The 27,467-nt window shown below is 35.7% G+C and overlaps 1 protein-coding gene, 1 long non-coding RNA gene and 1 pseudogene across 2 annotated transcripts; all 3 read left to right on the top strand.

Annotated features, from left to right (window-relative positions):
* Window positions 1-756: 756 nt before the first annotated feature.
* LOC140835111 (uncharacterized) lies at window positions 757-7,864 on the top strand. The gene is made up of 11 exons (XM_073200483.1): window positions 757-1,187; window positions 1,591-1,685; window positions 2,138-2,195; window positions 3,495-3,689; window positions 3,995-4,071; window positions 4,632-4,714; window positions 4,816-4,867; window positions 5,718-5,786; window positions 6,444-6,530; window positions 6,631-6,692; window positions 7,334-7,864. Exons 1-11 carry the CDS (start codon window positions 1,070-1,072, stop codon window positions 7,506-7,508), a joined length of 1,071 nt encoding a protein of 356 aa, XP_073056584.1. The 5' UTR covers window positions 757-1,069; the 3' UTR covers window positions 7,509-7,864.
* Window positions 7,865-12,157: 4,293 nt separating this feature from the next.
* LOC140835110 (uncharacterized) lies at window positions 12,158-15,504 on the top strand (annotated as a pseudogene).
* Window positions 15,505-18,736: 3,232 nt separating this feature from the next.
* On the top strand, window positions 18,737-19,807 carry LOC140833616 (uncharacterized). The gene is made up of 2 exons (XR_012118508.1): window positions 18,737-19,310; window positions 19,384-19,807. It is a non-coding gene; the product is annotated as an uncharacterized lncRNA (long non-coding RNA).
* Window positions 19,808-27,467: the final 7,660 nt, after the last annotated feature.

The raw sequence follows: 27,467 nt of genomic DNA, 5'->3' as shown, positions 1-27,467 counted from the left end.
TATTTGGGTCATCCATAAAAAAATATTTTTTTTTATGCAAAAAGTACTACTTATTATTATACATACATGCAGAGCTGATACAGATACATAAAAATGTCTCACAAGAGACATACTAATAATCTAATTATTATATTATTCTTTTAAAAAGATATTAACCAAAAATATTTGAGGTCATTTGTTAGATAAAATAATCATATTTTCCTTAAACAACTTAAATTAATCACCATACTAATGATAACAATAAACTTACAGATAACAGATATATTTTATATGAGATAGTTTCACTTATCTATAATCGCAAGATATATCAACTCGATTTATATCTAAAGATAAAATAATAATTTTGACATAAAAAACATATATTTGTTCATGAATATGATCAAGTAAAATAGTTATCTCACAAAATTGATTAATAATACAGTCAAATTATTTTAAACCAATTTACATTATATTTATATTTTAAAGTTTGATACATTTTTTAAATTTTCTTAAAATATATTTATTTCAACGAATATATATAAAGCATTGTTGACCCCTACAACTCGAAAAACTTTTTTGATTTGATAAATCGAACCCGCAGCAAAATAAACCTAAAAGCCCCCCATAAAGTGGTGAATAAATATATTATTTTTGATTTGATAAATCGAAACCGCAGCAAAATTAACCTAAAAGCCTCCGATAAAGTGGTGAATAAATATATATATATATATATATATATATATATATATATATATATATATATATATCAATCTCAACTCGACGAAACAGAATTGTGATTGGCAAGAGTCACTGGGCGGCTGGGAATTTGTCACAGCCGTTCCTTGGGACTCACTATTCCATAATCACGTCGACTCCAATACATAAAATCCGTGTTGTAAACACCATTGATTTTAATTCATGAGTGAATGAATAAATTTTTCAAGGATCAATATAGGATTTGGTCCCTTTTATATCTGAATTTCCTTTTCTTTTTGAAAGGGAACCCTTTGAGCTTCTGTTGCGTTTGATCTAGTTTTCCCCCCCTAAATTTGGTGAATAATCATTGTGTTCCCACGTAAACTGAGTAATTATGGTGAATTGGAAGGATGTTTGGACGAAGAATACATTGTTGGGTCTTGCCTTGGGACAATTTCTCTCTCTTCTCGTCACTTCAACTGGATTTGCATCTTCTGAACTCGCCAAAAAAGGTTTTTGTTTTCTTTTTGTTAGTTTCAAATTCACGATCAAGACATTGATTTCTTTTTCTTAAAAAAGTATGTTATTTATTTTTATGGGCTTGAGTTGAGTCTGCAGTTAACTGTTATCTAGTAGAAACTATGTTTCTGCCTCTTCTGTATACCTATGGTCATTGTTAGAATAACAGTTTTGTTTTGTACGCTTCCTGGGGAAAGCAGTCACTTTTTCCTGCTAACGAAAAAATATTATGTAAATATGTTATTTTTTTAAAAAAATAGATGACCAGGTTATGGCTTAACCTACATCCATTCCAGCAACTCTGGTTAAACATAGAGGCTCTGGAACAAGGGTCTTTGTATTTACGGCATATTTCATCAATGTAACGTGAAACATTTGTTTGGTCTCCGAATGCAGGTATTAATGCACCCACGTCGCAGTCTTTCTTGAATTATGTACTCTTGGCATTGATATACGGTGGCACTATGCTCTACAGAAGGCAACCTCTCAAGGTAAGCTTGTAGCTTTCACTTTGAATTTTATTGTTGAGTCTCACCAAGAAATTCAGATGTTCCGGAACAAACAGCTTAACTTCGACTGCGTATCAAAACTTGAGTTGATTATACATTACACAGCATTTTTGTAGATGACAAAAACAAAGCCTGAGTCTTTATTCATTGAATATTATGTTTCTCATCTATGGTATTGTTTTGATGCTTGCTTATAAACTACACAGCATTTTTCTAGATGATAAAAACAAAGCTCGAGTCTTTATGCATTGGATATCATCTCTCTCATATATGGTATTGTTTTGTTGCTTCGTTGAGTATATCGTGTGTGGGATGCTTGATTTTAGCATCCTTGATTGTCTTCTCCTGCATAATTTTTGGATATTGCAAGTGATTTAAGGGATGAGTTTTTGCCATTATAAATATTCCCTATGCGTTTTTTTCTCTGTAAGCAGGCCAAATGGTATTACTACCTTGCGCTTGGATTGGTTGATGTGGAAGCTAATTTTCTTGGTAAGTTTATACTAACTATATGCCTAATGAGTCCTATAAACTTTATGTTAGACCATCAATGATGACGGATAGTTAATTTATAGTGCTTCATGTTAATGCCTTATTATCCTGCTAGCTGAGGATCCAAAGGGTGAAAGGGTGTTCGAGTAACTACCTGGAACCATTCGTCCAATTTTATGATTAGCCAGGGATCTTTAAAATTTTCTGACTAGTTAAAAATGCACATAAGAAGCATGTATATGGTAAAATGTATTTTAAAAAATAGTATATCTTTAGTACAATTTGTCGTATCAGTTCGTATGTATGCATAATAAATTATAATTTTTGACTAATTTATTTGAATAATGATAAAATAAAGTTATAATAATCTCTATTGTATTAATTTATATCCTGATCATTATTGTATGATAATAATAGATAATATATAATTTGAATATAAAAAATTCCACTTTAGTATTCTTTGCTCAATATATAGCGTAAATGTATAGTATGTGAATATTTTCGACATCTGTTTTATATTTTCAGAAAAATTATACTGGTTATTAATTATCAATAGTTACCACTCGAAGCTATGTTGGGTTTATTGTGGGAACCCAGCAAGTGATATACGTTTTTTGTGATTCTTTGATTAATCTGTAACATCATCTGACTGTAGGCCTGTAGCTATTTTTTTATATATATTTTATGATTCATTTTGTTTATTTTTATTGTAAGCTTAAAGCATGATTTTGTTTTGAAGATTCTCTGATTAATCTATAACATCCTGTAGTTTTTTTTTAATATATAGTGTGATTTTATTTTTGATTATTTTTTTGTAAATTTTACTTTTATTTTTTTGATGCCCGCAAAATCATAAGTTTCATGTATGCTTTATCTTATGTGGTTTTGTTTGAGGGAGTTGTTAGCTATTCCGAGAATATCTACCAACTTATAAATAGTGATTGCAGGATTCTATATTGTAAACTTTTTTAGCTACAAAATGCAATTTCCTCATAAAACATGATAGTAGGAGGAAGTGCGTCTTCATCACATTGTACATCACAAAGCTTCAAAAGCTTTAATTTATCACAAGAATCATTATACATTGGACTGGACCAGATCAGACCAAGGCATACATTTTACACTGTATACTGCAACTCATGATATTTACTCTCAAGTGTATGCTTTAATCTAATTTTCTGGAAACAGTTGTTTGCAGAGAAATAATGCAAAGCAGAATGTAAATATAAAGGAAACTGACATTTTTTATGTGTCTGATTGTGTGAGATTACAGAAGCTAATATCATTTTGGCATAACAGTTGTGAAGGCATACCAGTACACATCAATTACGAGTGTCATGCTCCTGGATTGTTGGACAATACCATGTGTGCTGTTTCTTACCTGGTTCTTTTTGAAGACTAAGTATGAATTTAAAAAGTTTGCTGGTGTAGTCGTTTGTGTTGCTGGCCTTGTAATTGTTGTCTTCTCAGACGTTCATTCTGCAGACAGAGCTAGTAAGAAAATTTTTTCAGTGTGCACCAGTTAACAGTTACCACTTACCACAGTTATTTTTATTTAATCTAACTCCTTTGGAGCTGTACTTGAACGATTTTACTATTTCCTTCTCGTCAACCTAGCCACTCTTACCAAATTCATTCAGTTTTATTAATACGAAGACAGTGGAACCCCGTAATCTAGTAATCACGGCTTCAATGACACACTTTTCTTCTTTTCTTTCATGTTTTTTTATCATTTTCAGTTTCTGATGCTATAATTTTTTTAACCATAATTTATGACGCTATCATTATCATCGTTATAGGTGGTAGCAACCCAATAAAAGGTGATCTGCTTGTGATTGCCGGGGCCACACTTTATGGTGTTAGCAACGTCAGCGAGGTAGGTCGCTTTTGAATATTGCTGCTTAGAATTTTTAAATTTGAACTTCATGTCTGGAATGTGAATCTCCATTGTTGGAAAATTTTGCCTGCATCACATGATGTATAATTCAAGTTTCTTTTTCTGTTTATTAGACACGATTTTATTTGCTGCTCCTAATTCCAGTTTCTTTAAATTACTCAATTACTCACACAACCTCTAGCTTCTGTATTTACTTTCTCCACCACTTGTGATTTTGTTGTGTTTCATGTGCTTAGTTTTATCCTTAATTTGTTCCTTGGACTTTTCATTTCTCCTTTTTCCTTCGTTTTTCTTTCTTTTTTCATAATTTCTTTTAATATTGATCACCCCCAGCCTTCCTCCCCTTTCAACATTTTCGAACTACCTGCCAATAGTCTTAAATTTCTAGTTCAATGATAATCATTTTTGCCGCCCTTAGTGATATTTTGTGGCTCGACGCCTTCTATTTTAAAAAGATGGCTTCAGATCAATCTTTTTTGGTATTCTTGTACTTTTAAGATTTGAAGATTAATGAATCATTGTGTTTTTGGTCTATGCAGGAGTTTTTCGTTAAGAGTGCTGATAGGGTTGAACTTATGGCCTTTTTAGGAACCTTTGGTGCCATTATCAGTGCTATACAGATGTATCCTATTCTGTATGCTTTGTAGTTATTTTTCATATTATGGGTTGTCATGATGAACACAGTTTAGCTTATCATATTGTTATCTTTAACCAAGTGTACAGAAGCATACTTGAACGGAATGAACTCAAATCCATTCACTGGTCAGCTGGGGCGGTATGTCTCTTGTTCTCTTCCTCACTTTCTCTCACCCACCCATTTACTTTATCTTCCTCCTTGCCATATTTCTTGTTTGTGTAACAAATATACTAACGAGGATGTAGGTTCCCTCCTTATTATTTTGTGTTGTAGTGCAAATTTCCTGGTCTTTTTGTACGTGGGAAATTTGCAGTCCATATTAGCATTATGATAAGCTTATGACCACTGATTTAATTGGGGAGGTACCCCCATTGAGGGAAAAAAATGTTAGTTTTTATGTGTATTTTTGAAAATTTATCTAGTTCGCCCCTTCCTCCAATTCCATTGAGTTGCCCTGTGTAGCCCCACGATCAGAATTTCTTTGTCACTCCTTGCCTGTGTTTTTCCCAATTTCATATATTCCAATGTAATCTTGGTTTGAAGCATTCACATATGCCTTTCAACACTAAAATACGAGGGTCAGAGATTTTGTACATTTCTTCTGAGGCATAATATATGTCATCCAAGTTATTATGTTGCATTTATCTGTGTTCATAGCTTATTAGTGTATTTCAATATTCTTGGTGTATGTACGAGGATAGATCAAAACTACGTTCTTTGTGAATTTTTTTGTGGTGGTAAAAGCTATTTTCATGCTCACTAAACTGGACGATAAATAGTTTAAATCCATGCAGCTGTAATCCTTTCTACATTTTCTCGAAGCTGATTTCTTAAAATCCCATGCACTGTGTTATAAGTACAGTCTCATGCTTGTGGAATGCTCAAAGTGCTTTTCTGGATCTCAAGTAACACTATGTTATTGATTTATTACAAAGTGCACTGGACTGGTTTGATCTTGATTTGACATCCTTGCTAATTTTTGTTACAGACTGTTCCTTTTGCTGGATTTTCTTTGGCCATGTTTCTGTTTTACTCTGGAGTCCCCATCTTGCTGAAGGTATCCTATTAATTCTTGAGCCTAATTGTGCTTTATATTGGTGTTCGGCATTTTAGTCTTAAAGACACAAATAATGAAATCAGTCTCCGATAGAAATTCTTTTTGAATGTCATAGATAAAGTTTTATCTGTCACATGAAGTAGAAACTGTCTTAAAACCCATAATTGATGTTGAATCTTAAAATGCAATAAAGGCGGCATGACAGTGGAGATTTTTCTGGATTCTCGAATAACTACTTTTATATAGATGTATTAACAACCTTTGTTTAGCATATTATTCTCATTCTGGGAAGTAATCTGCTTCCTTTCTCTACCACTTGCCATAAATCTTTCCTGCAAAAATGGCAGATGATGGTATAGGAGAATATCGTAAAGTAGAAGAAATATTTTGTGATTCACCTTTTATATTTACACATACAAATAAACCCCTACTCCCAAGAATTTGTGAGAGTCATTATAAAAAAAGAAGAGGTTAAACTGCATTGGAGTATCTATATCTATATTGGGATAAAAGGCCGAGTAACAAAAGGTTCATATTTTCTGTATATAGAGAAGTCATTGGTATTCAAGATGCTTCATTTTTTTTTCTCTCTTATACGAGATATTAAATTTCTGGCTCAATTGATAAATCCCTTTTTCCCCCCAACTTCTCATGCAGATCAGTGGAGCTACGATGCTAAATCTATCTTTGCTCACCTCAGATATGTGGGCGGTTTTGATACGAATGTTTGCATACAAGGAAAAGGTCCGGAAAAACAGCAAATGCAAATGAAAATAATATTTAAGTTAGTTTTTTTTCCTTTTCTGTTTATATACCGAGGATGCAATATTTCAATATTCTCCAGGTGGATTGGATGTACTATGTAGCCTTTGCTGCTGTTGCGTTTGGGCTCGTCGTTTATTCGTGGTATGCAAATTTTTATTCTTTTATTTTCCCCGCAAATTTCTTTAATTAGTAGATAGCTGAAGTTCAAAAAAAAAAGTATTCACTTTGACTGGAGGCTTCACTCACAGTGTAGGTCGTTTGCTTTTAAGATCTAAGAAACAGCCCAAGAGTTGTACTCTATTCCATGTTGGATTTTAGGTAGACTGTTATGGGGTTTGTAGATTCATCCACGAATCACTCTAGTAATATCAGTTAATCATTTTAATCAAGTTGAGGTATATTGTGTAGTTGTCAGCCTGTTGTATAGATTCTTGGTTACGCAGGCTCGTGGCCCCAGGGTAGACGCTAAGGACTGTGGGATTGCTTCAAATAAGCCTGCACCAATGAGAATTTTTTACTAATGTAGCATTTACGAATAAAATAAAAAAATTTGACTTGGTGCTATACTGCAATAATTTCCATTGCCCTCATTGTGTTGGGAGCTTCATAAATTTCTGAAAGAAGCATCTTTCGACAAATTTAAGAATTCAGCAACTGATACAATGTAACTTATCTGGACACCAAATTGATGGTGATGCTATAGACTTCTCCGAGTCTTTGTAACTTTGTTAATACATCAATATATTAATGATTTCATTGTTTCATGATATAATCAAATGCAGGGGTGATAAAACAGATCAAAACAGCGCAGAGGTTGCTGACGAGGAGATTGAGCATAGCAAACGTTTTGATGAGGAAGCCGGTTTTCGTCACCAAGATCACAGAGACATAGTGGGAACCTCGAAGTCTGGAGGTTCTAGTAAACAGGGCGCTGCTTCTTCAAGTGGCACCGTGTAAAAGGAAACAGAATCGAAGAGATTTTGACAATGTTAAAGAATTGGAAAGAGCAAGATTCCTGTGTCCTCTCCTCCCAGCTCCGCAAACATCATCAATCAATCGAGCTTCGAGAACCTGATGATTGGAAATTCGTTAACAATTATTTTGGATTTGATTTAAATAGGAGTACAAGGCTGGCTCTGAAAAATTCCACTCTAGGATCCCCCTCGTAATAAAGCCATTGGCTTAAGATGTTTTTACAGTCAATTTTGTTGCCTTAATTCAGTTTCGTAAAATTGATACTTGTTTTTTATATAGGGGCTTTCTATAATTTGAAATAACACAGGATGATCCCATCTGGGACATTCTAAGTTGAACTGCAGTTCTTTCATTGGAATGGAGTGAACGAGCCAAAAACCCGAGTAAGAAAATTCAATATATTTAAGACTCCGTAGAAAAATTTAAGACGAATGAGAACGATTATACCTCAGTAGAGAAATTCAACATATATAAAACTCGATACAAAAATTTAAGAGGGAGTAATAACTGGACGTTACAAAAAAAAACATTGTTTTAGCGACGGATTTAATAAAACCGGAGTTCTGAAGAGAATCATGCAAATTGTCGATCATCATATACATTTAGTATTTTAATTTCAATTTCAATATTAATTTACGTGAACTGTCATAGTAATGATCTGTCATATTGCATTTTGATGGCATAAAGTAAACTATCGGGGTTTTTGTAGGGGAAATCTCGATTTAAAATATATATAATCCATCTTTCCAGCTATGAAGCTGCTAGACAAAATAAAAATGATATCTCAGTGGCATAATCTATATTACTGTACATTCCAGTCTGCTCATATATACCATTATTTACTGTATTTAAATAGACATTAATTTCAGCCGACCAAATGATTATCTAAAACATATCTTAGGTTATTTTGAAGCCTCTTTCAATCTAAATAAGAACGTTGACTCTCGGCATTGTTCTCGGAAAGTCGCGTCCCAATTATACAACATGTCCATGTGATTTCATCCACCTTCCCCAATATTTTAATTAGCCGCTCGCTCGAATAATTTATCTTCCAACAGCTCGAGAATATATATGTTTTCTTTTTAAATTCCGAAAAATATGCATCTGTTTTATGTATATTTGCGTAAAAAAATATTATTTTGGAAAATTGGTCGTGCGTCCTGTACGTCTCTTTCTCTATGGATCAATCAGCATGTTTCCATCTATGCATAGAACTGAACGGTCATTACATAATATCAGATCCTATTTTTGGCATAAAATAGAGTTTCATTACTGGGTTGGTTAGTCACGGATAAATGTTTTTCTCTTTTTCTAATATCATTAGATCATGTGAGTCTCTCGTATGTTTATAGAAGTCAATATATATGTTGATCATCCAAAAACTCATAAATGGATAAATACTCCAGGTGTAACATAGAATGATAAATGATTACTGTATATGTTCGTGAAAATACAAAATGAAGTTTAGTTTAAATGAAAAGATGTTCTCATTATATGGTACGAAGGATTAAAAGACCTAAATTTTTAACCACAGAAATATATTTGAGATGTAATTTTACATTTTGGATTTTATTTATAGAGGAAAGTTATTGTTTACTATTAAAGATGAATATATTTGTCATTATTTTCAACCTCGAAGTTTTATTTTATAAGATAAAGAAGAAGTACGCATATTATTGATCATGTATGCGTAAATATTTATCTATTTGATTTTGCAGCCGAATTATTTTTATTTCTTGAAGAATGATTCCAACCAAGTTCCATATTATTATAAATAAATAGAAAGATATAATCCTGTTGCCGTTAATTTCTGATTGTGCATGTTCTTTGAAATTTGATTAATGCACCTCCATGCATGTGCATGGATGCTCATAATTGAGAACACCTGGATTTAACGAAGATTAAGTACCCACTAAATTATAGTATTAATATATTTACACCGAAAATAATCCCAAATTAATACTTTGATTATTTTTGTGGAAGTGGTCTGTTTATTTTATAAAACAATGAGTTATCATTTTATAAAAAAATTTATGGATTGTGATAATTGTATAACTCAAATATTTTAAACTTTGCGATAGACAAAACGTCATGTTTCAATCGTTTACCAAATCGGGGAAATTATTGCATATATAATCCAAGTTATGATTAAATTTTTATGTGAATTTATTTTAATTTAGAGTAAGTCTCTTGTGAGACGGTCTCACGAATTTTTATCTGTAAGACGGGTAAAAGTAATGCTCTTAGTATAAAAAGTAATATTTTTTTCATGGATGACCCAAATAAGATATACGTCTTACAAAGTACGACTCATGAGACCGTCTAATACAAGTTTTTGTCTTTAATTTAATGACAATATTCGATATGGTTTTCTACCATATAAAATGGTGACGGTTGTAATTTAACATAGACAAAGTAATAAGAGTTCAGGCGTTTGGACATTTCCCCTTTATATGTATTTAGGTTTTACGCCAGAAACATGAAATCGATTTGTTTAATCTTTTGATTCTCTAATTTTTAAGATCAAATGTAAATGATTAATTTTAATAAGTACTTCTTTTTCAAGACTCGACTTCATTCAAAATTCATATTACATGCATCAGAGTTTGTTCTCTTTTCAAATAATAAAAGGATCTTTTTAAAAAAAAAAAAAAACTCTTATCTAAAATAAATTTGGAATTCGACTATTTGAAAACAAATGACGAAGAGTACAATATGCCTTAAAAAAATTCAGGGGTGTATATAATAATAATAATAATTATTATTAAATATATGAATTCTTCAAAGGAAGTGATACACGTACATACAATCAGTGCGTCAATCATGCCACTGAATTTCCAGAGCAATTGAGCTTGTACTAATCAATCATTTAACAATAAAAATTATTTAATTGATTAAATTAATCAATAAAATGATTGTGCTATTCATATTCATTGAATTCAATCTTCAAGGATTTCAATATTCTCATTTATTCAACGATTTCTTTGCAACAGCACTGTCTAAGTTTGGAGTAATATTCAAATTTTTTTTGAAGACTTTAATAATTTTTTTCAGTAAATTAAAATTTTGAATTTTAAAAATAAATGTGGTTCTTTTTTTGGTAGAACCGACACACCTCATAAATAATTTATATGTATTAAAATTTTAATATCGAAAAATTAAAATAAAATAAATTGGTTTTCTTTTATTATTATTATAATGTAAAGTATATTAATTTGTCAAAAAAGTAGAAAATCATGCTAGTTAACATTCTATAAACACAAACAAATATACATAGATTTTGGGGTCAGTTTGATTCTAAAAGACATTGTTCTAAGAGTCGATTCAATGATAAACTATATATAATTTTTTTTTATGATTCTACGAGGTATTGTTCTAAGAATTGATTCAATGACATACAATAGATCATATATATATATATATATATAATTTTTTTCATGTGAAGTAATACATTGGGTAACGTGAAAATTAAAATCATATGTAATTTATAGTGTATCTCTACACTTGAGACAATGTCCTAAATGTAGGATCAAATAAATGGGATTTTAGTGAGTGGCAGCTGTGTTCAAAATTTCAAATGAAGTAAATAATCAAATTTACTCTGAAGTTAACTTTCTAAAACTAAAAACATCGTAACTCTAACGACATTCTCTCTTTAGTTGCTGTTAATGAACAAGAATATCAAATATTCTAATCGTTCAATGGGAAATTAAAATGTATCAATCAGTTCTAACCACCAAAAAGATTATTTTTTGTAAAAAAATAAATTCAACGAGATTATATAAATGATAGAATTCAGTACAAGTGTGCAACACTAACTAATTTTTAAATAAATAAACGACTTAATTTGTATTGATTTTGTGGATTGAGTGTACGCCTTCCTGATCAGTTGTTGTATCTCAATTTTCAATCATCCACTGCCAGACGTAACTATCGAGATTATATTCACATTGTCAAATAATCCAAAAACAAATGTGTTTTAAAGAAAAATGACAATATATATGTATGTATACTTTGAAGAAAAAACCAAAAATTGAAATAACATAGGTTCGTTGACTCGCACGTAACTGAAATTTGTGAGAGTTATAATTTGAAAATACATTTTACCTACTTTTTTTATTGTACTTATTCATAATTTTTAGTTGAGACGTATTTCAATCAATATACGCAAAATACACTTATATAAAACGATTTCACAAGTCAGATGTATAAGAAGAATATTTAAATCCGATCTCTGAAAAATATTATTTTTTAATGAATTTACGAATCAGATCTATATTCTTATAAATATAGATCCGTAAGACCATCTATCAACAAAATAGCATGTTTATTCCTGAAAAACCTATATATATATATATATATATATATATATATATATATATATATATATATATATATATATAAAATAATAATATACTAAAAGCATTATCGTTGTAAATATGAGTAGTCTTGGGTAGCAGGTGACCCATTAGCTTGTCAATCAAAAAAAACGAAACCTCGAAGTGGTTCGTTTATGGGCTTTAAAAAAGTGATTATTACAGCTGTTTTGAAGTGAACCAACAAATTCTTTAATTCATGTGTCCATTGATCTCCTATATATATATATATATATATATATATATATATATATAACCAACTTCGTTCATCTCTCCCAACTACAATTACTACGACGTTAGTACATGATAATTCTGTTAGGAGGATTTTTCTAAAGAAATTGAGTGGCCTTGGTGGCATTTTCCGGTGAAAGAATGACTATTCGTGGCCGCCGCCCCGCCGCCAAGGGACGGTTCTTGCCGGAGCTCATGGTGGCTTTGGCCATGTTGGCTACTTCTAACATTGTATCAGCAGATCCTTATGCTTATTCATCTCCTCCCCCACCTTACGAGTACAAGTCGCCGCCGCCTCCGTCCCCTTCTCCACCACCACCTTATGTGTATAAATCGCCCCCACCTCCCTCACCGTCACCTCCACCACTTATGTGTACAAGTCTCCTCCACCCCCCTCACCCTCTCCCACACCACATTATGTATACAAATCTCCCCCACCACCATCACCGTCTCCGCCTCCACCTTATGAATACAAATCACCACCACCACCCTCGCCATCTCCTCCTCCACCTTACGTGTACAAGTCTCCTCCACCGCCCTCACCATACGAGTACAAATCACCACCACCACCACCACCCCATTACAGTTTACAAGTCTCCTCCACCACCACCATCGTCTCACCCTCCACCCTATGAGTACAAATCACCACCACCTCCTTCACCTTCTCCACTACCACATTACGAGTATAAATCACCACCTCCACCCTCGCAATCACCACATCCATCATATCATTACAAGTCTCCCCCACCGCCATCACCTTCTCCACCACCACCCTATGTATACAAGTCTCCACCACCACCCTCGCCATCACCACCTCCGCCATACTATTACAAATCACCACCACCTCCATCACCATCGCCGCCAAAATCATACTACTACAAATCTCCTCCGCCACCATACTATTATACTTCACCACCACCACCACCAGTGAAGTCGGTCCCTACTCCATATTACTATAAATCTCCACCTCCGCCTATCCCTTACCACCACCCTCCTCACCACTCATTCGTTGTTAAGGTTGTAGGAAAAGTATATTGTTACAAGTGCTATGATTGGACGCATCCCAAAAAATCTCATAACAAGAAACATCTCAAAGGTAAACACATCTCATTATATATGTTTTATATTTCTTGTCTTATTTATTAATTTTTTAATTGTTTTTGTTTGTAAAAAATAAAATAAATGAGGGAATTGCATTTAAGATGCTCTAATTGATTATACATGCATGCAGCCCGACTTTATTCATGTATGCATATTTATTCTATTTTTACTTTTTTTCCAAAAAAAGTAATCTGTAAATGATTTATTAAAACTAAACTAGAACTAAACGTATACATTATTTCAAAAATAAAACTAAATATATTGGAGTTCTTCTGCAATATGACCAAGTCGCACATTTTTTTTATTAATAATCTGAATCTATATATGTTAATCATGGAATCACCAGCTAATATTTGAATTGGCTGTCAAACTGGACCCATTAATATCAGCATGTTTTCTTTTACTTTTACTTTTACTTTTTCTTTTTTCTTTTTTTGCACTTTTGTATTTAAATATCTAAAAATAATACTCCAATTTGAAGAAATCAATCAAAAATTTAAATTTGGAATTAGAACATTCATTATTTATTTAACAATGTCATAATATCAAAGGAGATCGTGCATTAATCTGCAGAGACAATTATCTGATAAATAAGAATCAATCTTATTCACTTTAAAAAAAATATATATATAAATTAATCTTTTTTATAACATGTTCGCACATGGTACAGGTGCAATTGTTGAGGTGACTTGCAAGGTGGGGGATAAAGAAATTGTAGCGTACGGCAAGACAAAGATAAATGGGAAATATAGTATTCCAATTAAAGGATTTGAATACAAAAAATATGGAGCTAAGGCATGTAAGGCGAAGCTCCATGCACCACCCAAGGGTTCGAAATGCAACATTCCAACCAATCTTCATTGGGGAAAGAAAGGATCCAAGCTCAAAGTGAAATCCAAGACGGAGCATGAAATCGTGCTATATGCTAAACCATTTGCTTATGCCCCAAAGACTCCTTATGAAAAATGTAAAAAGCCAAAGCCGAGCCCAACCCCGTACTATTACAAATCGCCACCCCCACCATCACCAGTGTACGTGTATAAATCACCTCCTCCACCACCGCCTTACGTGTACAAGTCGCCACCCCCACCATCACCAGTGTACGTGTATACATCACCACCTCCTCCACCTTATATTTACAAGTCTCCTCCTCCGACAAGCTACAAATACAAGTCCCCGCCCCCTCCACCACCCTATTATCCACCATACTACTACAAGTCCCCGCCACCACCTTCGCCATCTCCACCACATGATCCCTACTATTATAAATCACCTCCACCGCCATCTCCTCATCCTTCATACTACTACAAGTCTCCGCCACCACCTTCGCCATCTCCACCACCTCCTTACTATTATAAATCCCCTCCACCGCCATCGCCTTCTCCTCCTCCACCATATTACTACAAATCCCCACCACCACCATCACCATCACCTCCACCACCATACTATTACAAATCTCCTCCTCCACCATCACCATCTCCCCCTCCACCATATTACTATAAGTCCCCACCGCCACCTTCACCATCTCCACCCCCGCCCTACCATTACAAATCTCCTCCCCCACCATCGCCATCTCCTCCGCCACCCTACCACTACATTTCCCCACCACCATACCACTACATTTCTCCACCTCCACCTTCACCATCGCCTCCATACCACTATGCATCACCTCCCCCGCCCATAAAGTCTCCTCCACCACCGGTTTATATATATGCGTCTCCACCTCCTCCAACTCACTACTAACCACACAAAAATCACCAAGTTTACTCAACCAACCATGTAAGTAACATTTCTCACTTTACCTTTGCATTATGTAAAATCAACATGTTAATTAATTATATAACCTCATTTATATTCATGTTTTTTTCAGCATTCAGTTCAAATGACGGAATAAAAGAAGGTTCGTATAAGAAAAGATTCAGGCATAAACTTTTCGGGGCCGCTAGATTTCTTTTCAATAAGGTCTTACAACCATTAGAAAGCTCAAAACTTTACGTATTTGTTCAGTTTGCATCAACTTGTTTCGCAGTTTTATTACACGTACGTGGTGCTCATGATGATATATTCAGGTGGAAAAGGTTCAAAGACAAACGATCTTCTTGCGCATCGAATATTTATCTAGTGCACGTAGTTTGAGCCTGTGATCAAAGGGCTGTAAATTTGTTTATGGTGTTGTTCCCTTGATTGAATTGCATTGAATATCCTTGTTTCTTGTTCCTTTGGTTATGTAATCGAAAAATTTAGTAATAAAAGTTTATTGCTGTCTTCAATTAATTTGATTTCAGGCCAGAAACTATGGATTAAGGTTAGCTATGACAATTGATGTTTATGTTTTAAGATATATACCCACTTGTTATTCTTATACACAAGTATGAATCCAACATACCAAGAAACATGATCACGCATGCATAAATTAAACACCGATGTGACACTCAAATATATAATATATATATATATATATATATATATATATACACACGAATACCGGTTAAATAATTATCTAAGTCAGTCAATTATTAGGCTTGACTAGAAGATTTTAAACTCTAAAAATAATGAGTACGTACTACGTCCAGATATATGATTAGGCATAAAATCTTTGGTTGCTTCAATTCAATCAGCCATTTGAAAATGAGTAGGTCTCTTATACGATTCAATTATATCGATATTCACAATATAAAGTAACACTCTTTAACATAAAAAGTAATAATTTTTTCATTAATGACCCAAATAAAAGATCTGTCTTACAAAATACGACAGATGAGACCGTCTTACACAAGTTTTTGCCATTAAAAATTGGCCTACTTTTTTTGGTTTCTTGGGTGGTTGGCATTTGCTACCGAATCTCTGTCCATATTTTATATATATCTTCATTTTCAATATTATTATCCAGAAATTAGTGATTAGTTAGTTGTCATTCATAAAGCTGATCCACAGTTAAAATAATGACGGGGATTCTGCCTAGAAATTTTTTGTCAACCTTAAGAAAAACGCAATCTTGAATTTATTTCATTATAATATTTTTTAAAAATATATTATTCCAACTGCGAATTATTCTGTACGCGATTAAAAAAAGCAGCTGGTGACTTTTGTCAAAAAGTTGTTTCTTCACATACAATTCATAATTATTGCGAAATATATTCTAAAAAATATATTAAATATCAAAGAATATTTATTTTCGCTGATTTGAAGGGAAACTTTTCCGGAGGTGATTTGATTGGCTCAAGCTAGTCATTGATAAAATGATTTAATCTCGATAAAAAGATAGATCTTGAATTCGAAACCCCAAACATTATATGATTTGATGTACGTCCCATCAAAGAACAAATCCACACACAGACACAGACACAGACACACACACACATACACACACACACACACATATATATATATATATATATATATATATATATTTAAAGGAAAATTAAATTCTTGGAAACTAAACGTTCTCTTCATGATATAGAAAAATTCCTCAAATTATTATAAACTAGTATTTAACCCGTGCGATGCACGGCATGCTTTTATTAAAAATTAATGAAAAATGAATAAATATTTAAATTGAAAAATAATATAATTTAAAAAATTAAAAATAAAAATTATTTTTCGCTAATTTAAAAAAACTTTCTTAAATATAACGCATTAATTTTTTTGACTAATGATCACTATCATATATCAAAATTTTAGATTATGTTAGTCTAAGGCAATGACACGATTCTTATCGTGTTTAGTGTATTGATGTCGAACATCAACCTTAATACATATTTAATTCTTTAATTTTCGATAAGCTATATGATTTTTTTTAATATGTGATAAAATAAATATTTTTAAATCACATTCAATAAAATTAATGAGAACTTTTTTAAAAATTCAATAATTTCGTCTAAATCCACATTCACAAACAATTTTGTGACATGACACGTGTTTGACACATTTGACTGATAACAATAATTGTTTCATCAATATCTTTATCCAAATGGGTTGTGATTTTATCTACAAAATATCTTCATAATATACACAACAGCCTATTATTTCGAAAGAAAAATGAAACATGTGATCATAAGTAAATTATGTATAAATCAGAAAAGTTATTTTATTAACATTTACTATGTGTTTTCCAAAACAATGTCAATAAATTTTATAAGATGTCTTCTAATAAGATGCGTACTTTATTTGGAATTCGTTTAATCATTTCAATTACGGAGCATTTTATACTATCATGTATCCGTGACTTTGTAGCATAGAAGAAAATTATCACATTAGTAATACGTAATAATTAAAATTTTGTACAAATAGAAAAATAATATTTTTTACTCCTCGATCATGAAAGACATATTTCAAATTTAATGTCTCGTTGTTCTCGCTGTTTTCATATGTAAGTAGTTCATAACAACGAACAAATCTAAATTTAAACGAACATTACATCTTGGAAGGATTCAACTCATATATGGTGTTGGAAAAAGGAGTCATTTCAGAATTCAATTTTGGAGTAGATAAATTTAATAAGATAAATAGAACAAAATTGGTTTTTAATATAATATGCAATATTATATTACTTATAGTTTAAAATTCAAATAAGACATTCCAAGGGACAAAAATTATACATTGGATGCTTTTGACAGAATTATACCATACATTAACTCTATCAAATTATGAAAATCTCAAATTGCGTGCACTGGGTGTCAAACATTTCTGATTATTGAGGGTGATATACATGTTTATTGAGAGTAATTTAATGTCCATTTGAAACTCTTTTGAATCTATCTATTTAAATTCTCTTGTGCTATTTTATTTGAATTTTTAAAAAGACAATTCAAAATATATAATATACTTATGGTAAAAAGACAATTCAAAATATACAATATACATATGGTTTTGGAAGAAAATTACAATGCATTAATCTTTCAAATTAAGGTAATTTCGAAATAATATGCATTTGAGATCAAAAGGTTATGATTATTAAATGATAATTTAATGTCCATTGAAAAACCTTGTTGTAGTGATAACTGACCGACGATTTCGGTTGGGAATAATTCTAGCAAGCGAACTAGGTCAAGTTATAGTAATTGGACAGACGTCCAAGTATCGATCCCACAGAGACTATTATTTAATTACTAAGATTCGATTATTTTATTTAATCTAGGCGAACAATAAAGAGTGATTGTTTTGTAAGATGTAACGAATTAAATTAAACCAAGCTATGCTAAATTAATGACTAAGAGCAAATTTCAGAGAAGCTTGGAACTTGGGGATTTTTAAATTTAAATAAAATGACCGGGACACACAACGGTAACAAACTCAGATTTTATCACGCACTGGAACAATTTAACCACAGATTATTCGCTGTCACGATGCAATTCCCTAATTTAATTATAAATCCATTTCTAGAATTTATAATCCTATTTTCATTTAACAGTCCAATTATTTTTAATTGAATTTAATTAAACAAAAACGCATTTATCCACGAAGAATTACAGCTGTCGCTTAAAATCGCACACTGAAACCGAATACTATTTCTAGTCGGTTTAACCGCGTGTTGATTAATATTTTTGAAGCTAAATTTAACCAATTCTCTTTCGAGTCAAGATTAAACAACAAACATGCAAATAATTGGCCAAATTAAAAGCACGAAATTTATACAAATATTAATCAATAACATAGAACAATTTTATAAATCAAACACTTCAATGAATAACAAAAATCAGTCGTTTGTTCCTATCGTGGTCCCGATCACAAAAGAAAACTACTCCATAAATTCAAAACCAAAATCAAATTTAATAATTGAATTCATGAATAAAAAGCTAGAAAATTAAAAGAGACGAGAAAATCTCAGCGATGGCGCGCAGATATGCGTGTGAAGCGCGTCGTTTTCTCCCTCGATTTTCTCTCCGAGCCGTTGCCTTCTTTCACAAGTATGAAATTCCTCTCCAAAAACTCCAAAGTCGGCCGCCCTCTCGAAATTCAACCCCCATTTTGTTTTGTCTTTTTCCTTTTTATTCTTCTTCCAAATCTCGAGCAAATCTTCGCCAAATTCATCATCCGATATCATGGACACGGACCCCGTATCAGCCTCCGGAGTGGGGTCCGTGTAGCTTCTGTAATTTGAATTCTCGGACTTTGAGGGACACGGACCCCGTTCAGGGGTCCGGATATAGATCCGTGTAGCTTCTGTAAATGCAATCTTGGTAACTGAATGGCACGGACCTGTCTCCGGGGTCCGTGTCCGGGTCCGTGTCTCTTCGGCAAAATTCTTCTTTTGTGGTTGAATGACACGGACCCTTACACGGGATCCGTGTAAGGGTCTGTGTATTGGTTCATGCTTTCTTCCTATTCTTCCGGTTATTTCTGACGTGGCATTGCAGAGTTTGACATTTCTTTCACTTCTTTGGCTTTTCTCCTCTTTTGGTCAAACCTACAATCAGCAAAAAAATGAAACGAAATAAGCGCCAAACTCGGGGTAAAAAGATGCCAAATAAGCACGAATACGACAAAATAATATCCCTAAAGTACTATATAATTCGTGCTTATCAACTCCCCCACACTTAACCTTTGTTCGTCCTCGAACAAATCAGACAAAAATAAGGATGAGAAACATTTCAGATTCAGAACTCAAGTGACACAATCAAAACTTCTCAATTTGTCACATTCGTTCACCCCCAGTCAAAAGATCACGCTTCGCATATCATAAAATTCGTTTTCGTCGCAATTCAAGATTCAAACATTTACCCAGTAAAGATCAACAGAATAAAATGTGTGTAGTGTGTAGGTCCGACTCGTACTCATCTCCAGCTACTTGGTTTCATGATTACTTATTTTCATTTGTTATCGAAACGCCCCATATGCTTGACTTTCATACCCCTCTCTACTAAATGTTGAACGACAGTGACTTGGTTAATAGGTCTTTTTAAGCTTATAACGTAAGGCCAAGGCTCACGGCTACAATAAAAGATAGGGAATCAAAAGTGAGATACAATAAGCATTATTCCTGTAGCACATTCATTCAACTTTCGACTCGTCAACAGTTATTGTCTTTTCATCAATTCCAGAGCTCTAGCGTCTCCTTTTCTTTCTCATTGTTCACCCACTTTCACCCAAAAAATTTTGTTTCGGGTGCTTTCAACACTGCACATTTTCCTCCTTTTTCCTTTTCCGTCAACATTCTTTCTTTTTTTTTTTTTTTTTTTTTTTTTTCATGAATAAAAATTCATAGACTCCTTCACACATATCTCTTCAATCTATTGGAGTATTTCAAACATTTCAATGTGCACAGGAGTTTTATTTCTCTCACATGTAGGTAGGAAAAAGTGTATAGGCTATGATTCAGGTAGTTGATGTGGGACATTGAATAAGTGACGAATGGGGGCTAACTGTGTGTCATTGACACACACCATTCGATTTTTTTTTTAGGCTCAAAAGGGGTCGCTAGGGGCGATGAATGATGTGTCGGTCAGGCTTGAAAGGCTCAAACGGTCCAAAGATCGCCTAAATCATCCCTAAGTCACCATCGTTCGTATTTTCGCTTCGAGGGCTAATCAGACAAGTTCTAGGGATCGTTATTCGATATCTTTTTTCTTTTTTCTTTTTTTTTTCTTTTCTTTTTTTTTTTTTTTTTTTTTTTTTTTTTCACAATTCACCAATTCACTATCAATGAGTAAAAGTTCGACCACGTGCATTGAACAAAATGTTGATGCAAAACTGGTTCATGTTAGACTCTCTCCTTGAAACTACGACTCCTCTCACTCAATACTAGGCATGAAGCAAATTTCTGGGTGATCCCAAAATCTAACAAATTAATCAGAATATCAAGTGAAACAGGAGTTCGTTGTCAAAAAATAATCTCATCCTACGTGAAAAGTGTTGTTAAGTGTTGTGCAACGATGTGTAACAAGACTGACCCACCCCCACACTTTGATAAGGACACTGCCCTCAGTGTAAAGCAATATAAAAGCAACGAACAAGACAGTTAAAGCAAAAACACTTCCCTGGACAATTTGCGAGCAAGTGGTGAAGATGCGGTAGAAATCAGCAACTCTTGAAAAGCACGACATCGAATACACAAGGAAACGTAAAAGGGCATAGGAGAGACACACAAATACACGATCAAAAATCAACAGATACTAACGATAAAGATCAAGTCTGACAACGTCGATAACTGCATAAAAAGAGCGAAATCCAGAAAAACAATAACATCCTCTACACATCCTAACAAAATAAACTACTGCTCGTCGGCGGAGTCCGTATCCAAATCTTCCATGTCGTCAAGGCCAGATCTGTCAAAGGGGGGCGCGGAGACATCGTCAGCAGAGGGCTGAATCCCTAGATGATGCTCGATGCGAGCCATTCTGGTGCTGAGGTTGTCAAAGGCATCAAACATGGAGAAGAAAACCTGTCGCATACCTCTTGGGGCTCGCTGTCGAGGGGGTGCACCAGCTTGAGGGCCGGCCTGGTCATCGAAACCCGCTTCTTCCTCCTCGACACGGGCTTCCCAGGCTCGCTCGTCAATGGTAGGGGCAGGCACTGGTGGGTCACGACGGTGACGAGTGAGATGGCTACTCCTAGGGTTACGATACCACGCACCCTGTCGAAAAATGAAATACATGCCCTGCATGGCCTGGGGGGTGAGCATCTGTGTGGATGTGGGCAATAACGAAGGCTCGCCGGTGAGATCAACGCCATGGGCTGCTAAGATCCGAGAGATGATGATCGGGAAGGGGGCATGTGGTTTCTTGTTCTTTGTCGGGTCGATATGCGCAACAGAACGCATATGAGACATGATGATTGATGCCAAAGGAATCGCCGGAATCGCCCCCAAGCCATTCAACATCTTATCAATAATGTAGAGGTCCATCAGACGAACCTCATTGTTTCCGGCCTTCCTCGGGATTATGTTAGCCCCAGTAAAATAACAGATCAGGCGATCAATGAGCGGAATATGCGTCGGAAGAACACTGAAACGGGAGCCGGTAGGGGATGTGACATATCGGAGACGGTGCCGAGCCTCAGGGATCCGGTATGTGCTGTCGGAGTGAAAAAAATCGACTTGGTTAAACTCCACCCAAGGGCCATCATTGGGGACTCCCAAAAGTAAGGCTAGATAAGCACTGGAGATGTCGATGGGGACGCCCTTGACGTACGTGCGGATCGATGTCAGCCCTGTTTTGTCTTTCTCTTCGAAATTCGCATAAAACTGCCACACTAGATCAGGGTAGTATGGTCCGGATATGTCCAACAAGGGTCCCCACCCAAACTTTTCGAACTCGGCCCGTATTGGTACCTCTTGATCAATCCGAGGGTGGATAGATTTTTCCACAATCATGGGATTTGTGTGCAGTGCCGAGTACCAGTCAGAGTTCTCGATGGAAGTGAATTTAGAAGCATCAAATGATCTCCTGACTGACCCAGAGGATGAAGAAGCACCGGTCCGAGCGCGCTTACCAGTCAACTTGCGAGGAGGCATTATGACTCAAGCGAATAAGTTCCAACAATTCAAACCACCAATAGCAAATACCAATAACCCAACCAACGATCAAGCATCAACAGACCCCAACGCAATGATAAAGAATCAACACCCAAATTACAAGAGACCACAAAATAGGGCTCCAATAACAATTTATCCCCAAAACCACAGAAAACGTGATAACACCGATACCCTTGAACAAGTAAATCCAGCAGAACACAAATCGACCAAACAATACCCAATCACTAATCCACAAACGCGCAATAATCGAACGGAATGCACAGACACACCAATGCGGAGGACCGGAAAATGGAATGCAGGTATAGCCACGCTTACCAGAACATAGATGATGGTGCAGTGGTGAGTTGTGGGCGGCGGCTCGGCAGGAATCGGTGGTGGAGCGGCGGCGGTCGGCGATGTGAGTGGTGGAAGGCGGTGGCGTGAGGGCGGTGCTGCGTTTGGAGATGGAAAAGGGAGTGTGGTGGTGGTGATATTTGAGGGTAGCGGACGGCAAATGCGGCGACGGGGCGGCGGCGGTCGGCGATGTGAGTGGTGGAGGAGGGAAATCGATTTTTGGGGGTTTAGGGGTTGAGGGGAGGGAAGTCGCGATTTTATTCAGAGAAGTCCCGAAATTTAAGGGCACGGACCCCGTGCTAGGGTCCGTGTAGAGGTCCGTGCTCATGCGCAAGTTTGTAAATTCTGGAAATGCTAGACACGGACCCCGTGCTGGGGTCCGTGTAGAGGTCCGTGTACCTACTGTATTGCAGCTATTTGGAAAGTGACAGACACGGACCCCGTGTAGGGGTCCGGATCAAGGTCCGTGTAGCTACTGTATATCGACCAATTTGAGCATGAATGACACGGACCCCGTGCTAGGGTCCGGAGGGGGTCCGTGTAGCTACTGGATCAGAGAAAAAAAAATCGCACAAAATACGACCCAACCCAAAATGATGCTATGCATGTATAATTCTTTAGATCTAAACATGTAAATTGAAGCTCAATCAAGAACACAAGATGCAAGAATTGTACAGAAACTTCCCTGGTCTGTTCGAGATTTTGAAACCGATCGCCCGATAAATTCTTTCACGCTTGATAAATTCCACCGCCAGTAGATAAATTACCTGCACCATCATTCTCTGAGATTAACTCACTAACTAGATGAATAAAGCAAAAAAATAAAGAGAACTAAAATAAAACAGAGGGAAAAACTAAAATAAAACACTGGGTTGCCTCCCAGCAATCGCTAAATTTAGAGTCGATAGCCTGACTGTACTCCCTTGATTCAGTTGGGATCCTGCAGATCCACTGTGGTCGGCTCATCGGGTATGGCACCACCATGATAGACCTTAAGCCTATGTCCATTCACTTTGAAAGATCCGGTTGCCTCACTAGTGATCTCCACTGTCCCATATGGGAAAACTTGCGTGATGGTGTAAGGACCGGACCACCGAGAACGCAACTTACCTGGCATCAATTTCAGTCGAGAATTATATAATAATACCTGTTGGCCCACCAAAAATTCTCGACCGACAATGTTCTGATCATGCCAGCGTTTGGTTTTCTCCTTGTAAAGCTTGGTATTCTCGTACGCCTCCAACCTAAACTCATCCAATTCGTTTAGCTGCAGCACTCTCGCGTCACCTGTGGTTTTAGCATCAAAATTCAGAAATTTGGTGGCCCAATAAGCCTTATGCTCAAGTTCGACAGGTAGGTGACATGACTTTCCATACAACAATTTAAAAGGAGACATGCCAATGGGGGTTTTGAAAGCAGTGCGGTACGCCCAAAGTGCATCGTCGAGTTTTCTAGACCATTCTTTCCTCGAAGCACCGACAGTCTTCTCCAGAATGCGTTTAAGTTCTCGGTTCGAAACCTCGACTTGGCCACTAGTTTGGGGATGGTAAGGTGTGGCCACCTTATGTCGGACCCCATACTTAGCCAATAGACTGTCAAATTGACGATTACAAAAATGAGTACCCCCATCGCTAATGATGGCCCTAGGTGTGCCAAAACGTGAGAAAATATTTTTCATAAGAAATTGAACAACAACCCTAGAGTCATTAGTTTTGCATGCAGTAGCCTCTACCCATTTAGACACGTAGTCCACAGCCACCAAAATGTACTTGTTCCCAAAAGAAACCGGGAACGGCCCCATGAAATCTATACCCCAAACATCAAATATCTCACATACCAAAATATTATTAAGAGGCATTTCATGTCGTCTAGAGATATTACCTGTACGCTGACAATTTGAACATTTTGTAACATACTCATGCGAATCCTTAAACAAAGTAGGCCAATAAAAACAAGACTGGAGGACTTTGGACGCAGTTCTAGTTGCCCCAAAGTGGCCTCCAGCCGGACCAGCATGACAATGAAACAAAATTTCACTTACCTCTTCCTGGGGTACACATCTACGGATTATACCGTCTGCACATATTCTAAACAAATAAGGGTCCTCCCACAAATAATATTTCAAATCAGAGAAAAATTTCTTCTTTTGTTGGTATGTAAAATGGGGAGGAATGAACTTACTTGATAGATAATTAACAAAATCGGCATACCATGGTAAACTGTCGATTGCAAAGAGTTGCTCGTCTGGGAAGTCATCACGAATAATTGCATTACCTGAACTTGGATTCTCCAAACGAGAAAGATGGTCTGCAACCTGGTTCTCTGTTCCCTTCCTATCGATGATGTCCAAATCGAATTCCTGCAAAAGAAGAATCCAACGAATTAGCCTTGGCTTTGCATCCTTTTTAGCCATCAAGTATTTCAAGGCGGAATGGTCAGTATGCACGACTACTTTGCTTCCTATGAGATACGATCTAAACTTATCAAGAGCAAAAACCACGGCAAGAAGCTCCTTCTCTGTAGTGGCATAGTTCAGTTGGGCGGCTGACAGTGTCATACTAGCATAGTAGATGACATGAATGCATTTATCCCGTTTTTGGCCCAACACTGCCCCTAGAGCTGTGTCACTTGCATCACACATCACCTCAAATGGCGACCCCCAATCAGGTGCTATCATCACTGGTGCGGTGATCAACTTCTCCTTCAGGACCTGAAATGCCTGCACACACTCATCAGAAAAATCAAATTTCACATCTTTTATCAGTAAATTGGTCAGTGGCTTAGAAATGCAGGAAAAATCTTTGATAAAACGTCTATAAAACCCTGCATGTCCTAAAAAACTACGCACTCCTCGGATGTTTGTTGGGGCGGGGAGTTTCTCTATCACTTCAATCTTAGCCTTATCGACCTCAATCCCCTTTTCAGAAATTTTGTGCCCCAACACTATCCCCTCTCTCACCATAAAATGGCATTTTTCCCAGTTCAGCACCAAATTTGACTCCTCACATCTCTCCAAAACTTTAGACAAATTAATCAAACAAGTATCGAATGAAGAGCCAAACACAGAAAAATCATCCATAAATATTTCAATGAAATCCTCAATCATATCATGGAAAATTGCCATCATGCATCGTTGGAAGGTCGCTGGTGCATTACATAGGCCGAATGGCATTCGTTTATATGCAAATGTCCCATAAGGACAAGTAAAAGTGGTTTTCTCCTGATCTTCAGGGTCGATAGGAATTTGCATATAACCTGAATAACCATCCAGGAAACAGTAAAAAGGATGTCCAGCTAACCTTTCCAACATTTGATCAATAAAAGGGAGGGGGAAGTGGTCTTTACGGGTGGCGTCATTAAGTTTCCTATAATCAATGCAGACACGCCACCCCGTAACAGTTCTGGTAGGAATTAATTCATTATTTTCATTCTTCACAACAGTGATCCCACCTTTTTTCGGAACAACTTGCACTGGACTAACCCACCTACTATCAGAAATTGGGTAAATAATACCTGCGTCCAGTAGCTTTATCACCTCTTTCTTCACCACCTCTTGCATAGCTGGGTTCAGACGTCTTTGAGGTTGGGTGGATGTCTTGTGGTCAGCCTCCATCAGAATTTTGTGCATGCACATGGAGGAGCTGATCCCCTTGATGTCCGCAATGCTCCAACCTATTGCTTTGATATTATCCCTCAGAACTCGCAGCAGCTTTTCTTCTTCCGTACCTGTCAAAGTAGAGGACACTATTACTGGCAGTTTATCACAATCAAGCAAAAACAAATATTTCAAATGAGAGGGAAGAGGTTTCATCTCTAAGATTGGGGCTTCTTCAATGGATGACCTTAAAGGTCTTGGGACATGCCCAAGCTCCCCAATCCTAGAGTTTACCGTTCTTGAAATCGGTCTGCCTGCTTCCAGATAATGCATGTATTCCTTCACATCCTCATTCTCCAACTCTCCTGAACATGAAACAGTCAAACAAATCTCCAAAGGATCTTCACCTATCAATTCCTGCAAACCATGCTCAACAAGCTCATCAGTAGCATCAATTCTAAAACAGTCAGATGTATCATTAGGATATTTGATGGACTGAAAAACATTGAACACCACACTCTCATCATTCAATCTCAACACCAACTCACCCTTGTGTACATCTATCAGAGCTTTCCCAGTGGCTAAAAATGGTCTCCCTAAAATAAGAGGAATCTCACGATCCTCTTCCATGTCTAACACAACAAAGTCCACTGGGAAAATAAACTTGTCAACCTTTACTAACACATCCTCTACAATTCCCCTAGGAAATTTAATTGATCTATCAGCTAACTGTAGAGAAATTGTAGTTGGTTTCACTTCACCTATTCCTAGCTTCTCAAAACATGAATAAGGCATCAAATTTATGCTTGCACCTAAGTCACATAAAGCTTTAG

This window comes from Primulina eburnea, chromosome 6, assembly GCF_022965805.1.
Source record: "Primulina eburnea isolate SZY01 chromosome 6, ASM2296580v1, whole genome shotgun sequence".
In the NCBI taxonomy this organism is placed as follows: Eukaryota; Viridiplantae; Streptophyta; class Magnoliopsida; order Lamiales; family Gesneriaceae; genus Primulina; species Primulina eburnea.
The sequence above is the reverse complement of the archived record's forward strand: the minus strand, read 5'-3'. Positions and strand labels throughout refer to the sequence as shown.

Excerpts from the sequence above, each read along its gene's own strand:
- LOC140835111 (XM_073200483.1), top strand. The coding sequence starts at position 1,070 with ATGGTGAATTGGAAGGATGTTTGGACGAAGAATACATTGTTGGGTCTT. Across the intron at positions 4,868-5,717 it reads TTCACTGGTCAGCTGGGGCG|ACTGTTCCTTTTGCTGGATT; the intron begins GTATGTCTCTTG and ends TTTTTGTTACAG. Across the intron at positions 6,693-7,333 it reads GGGCTCGTCGTTTATTCGTG|GGGTGATAAAACAGATCAAA; the intron begins GTATGCAAATTT and ends AATCAAATGCAG.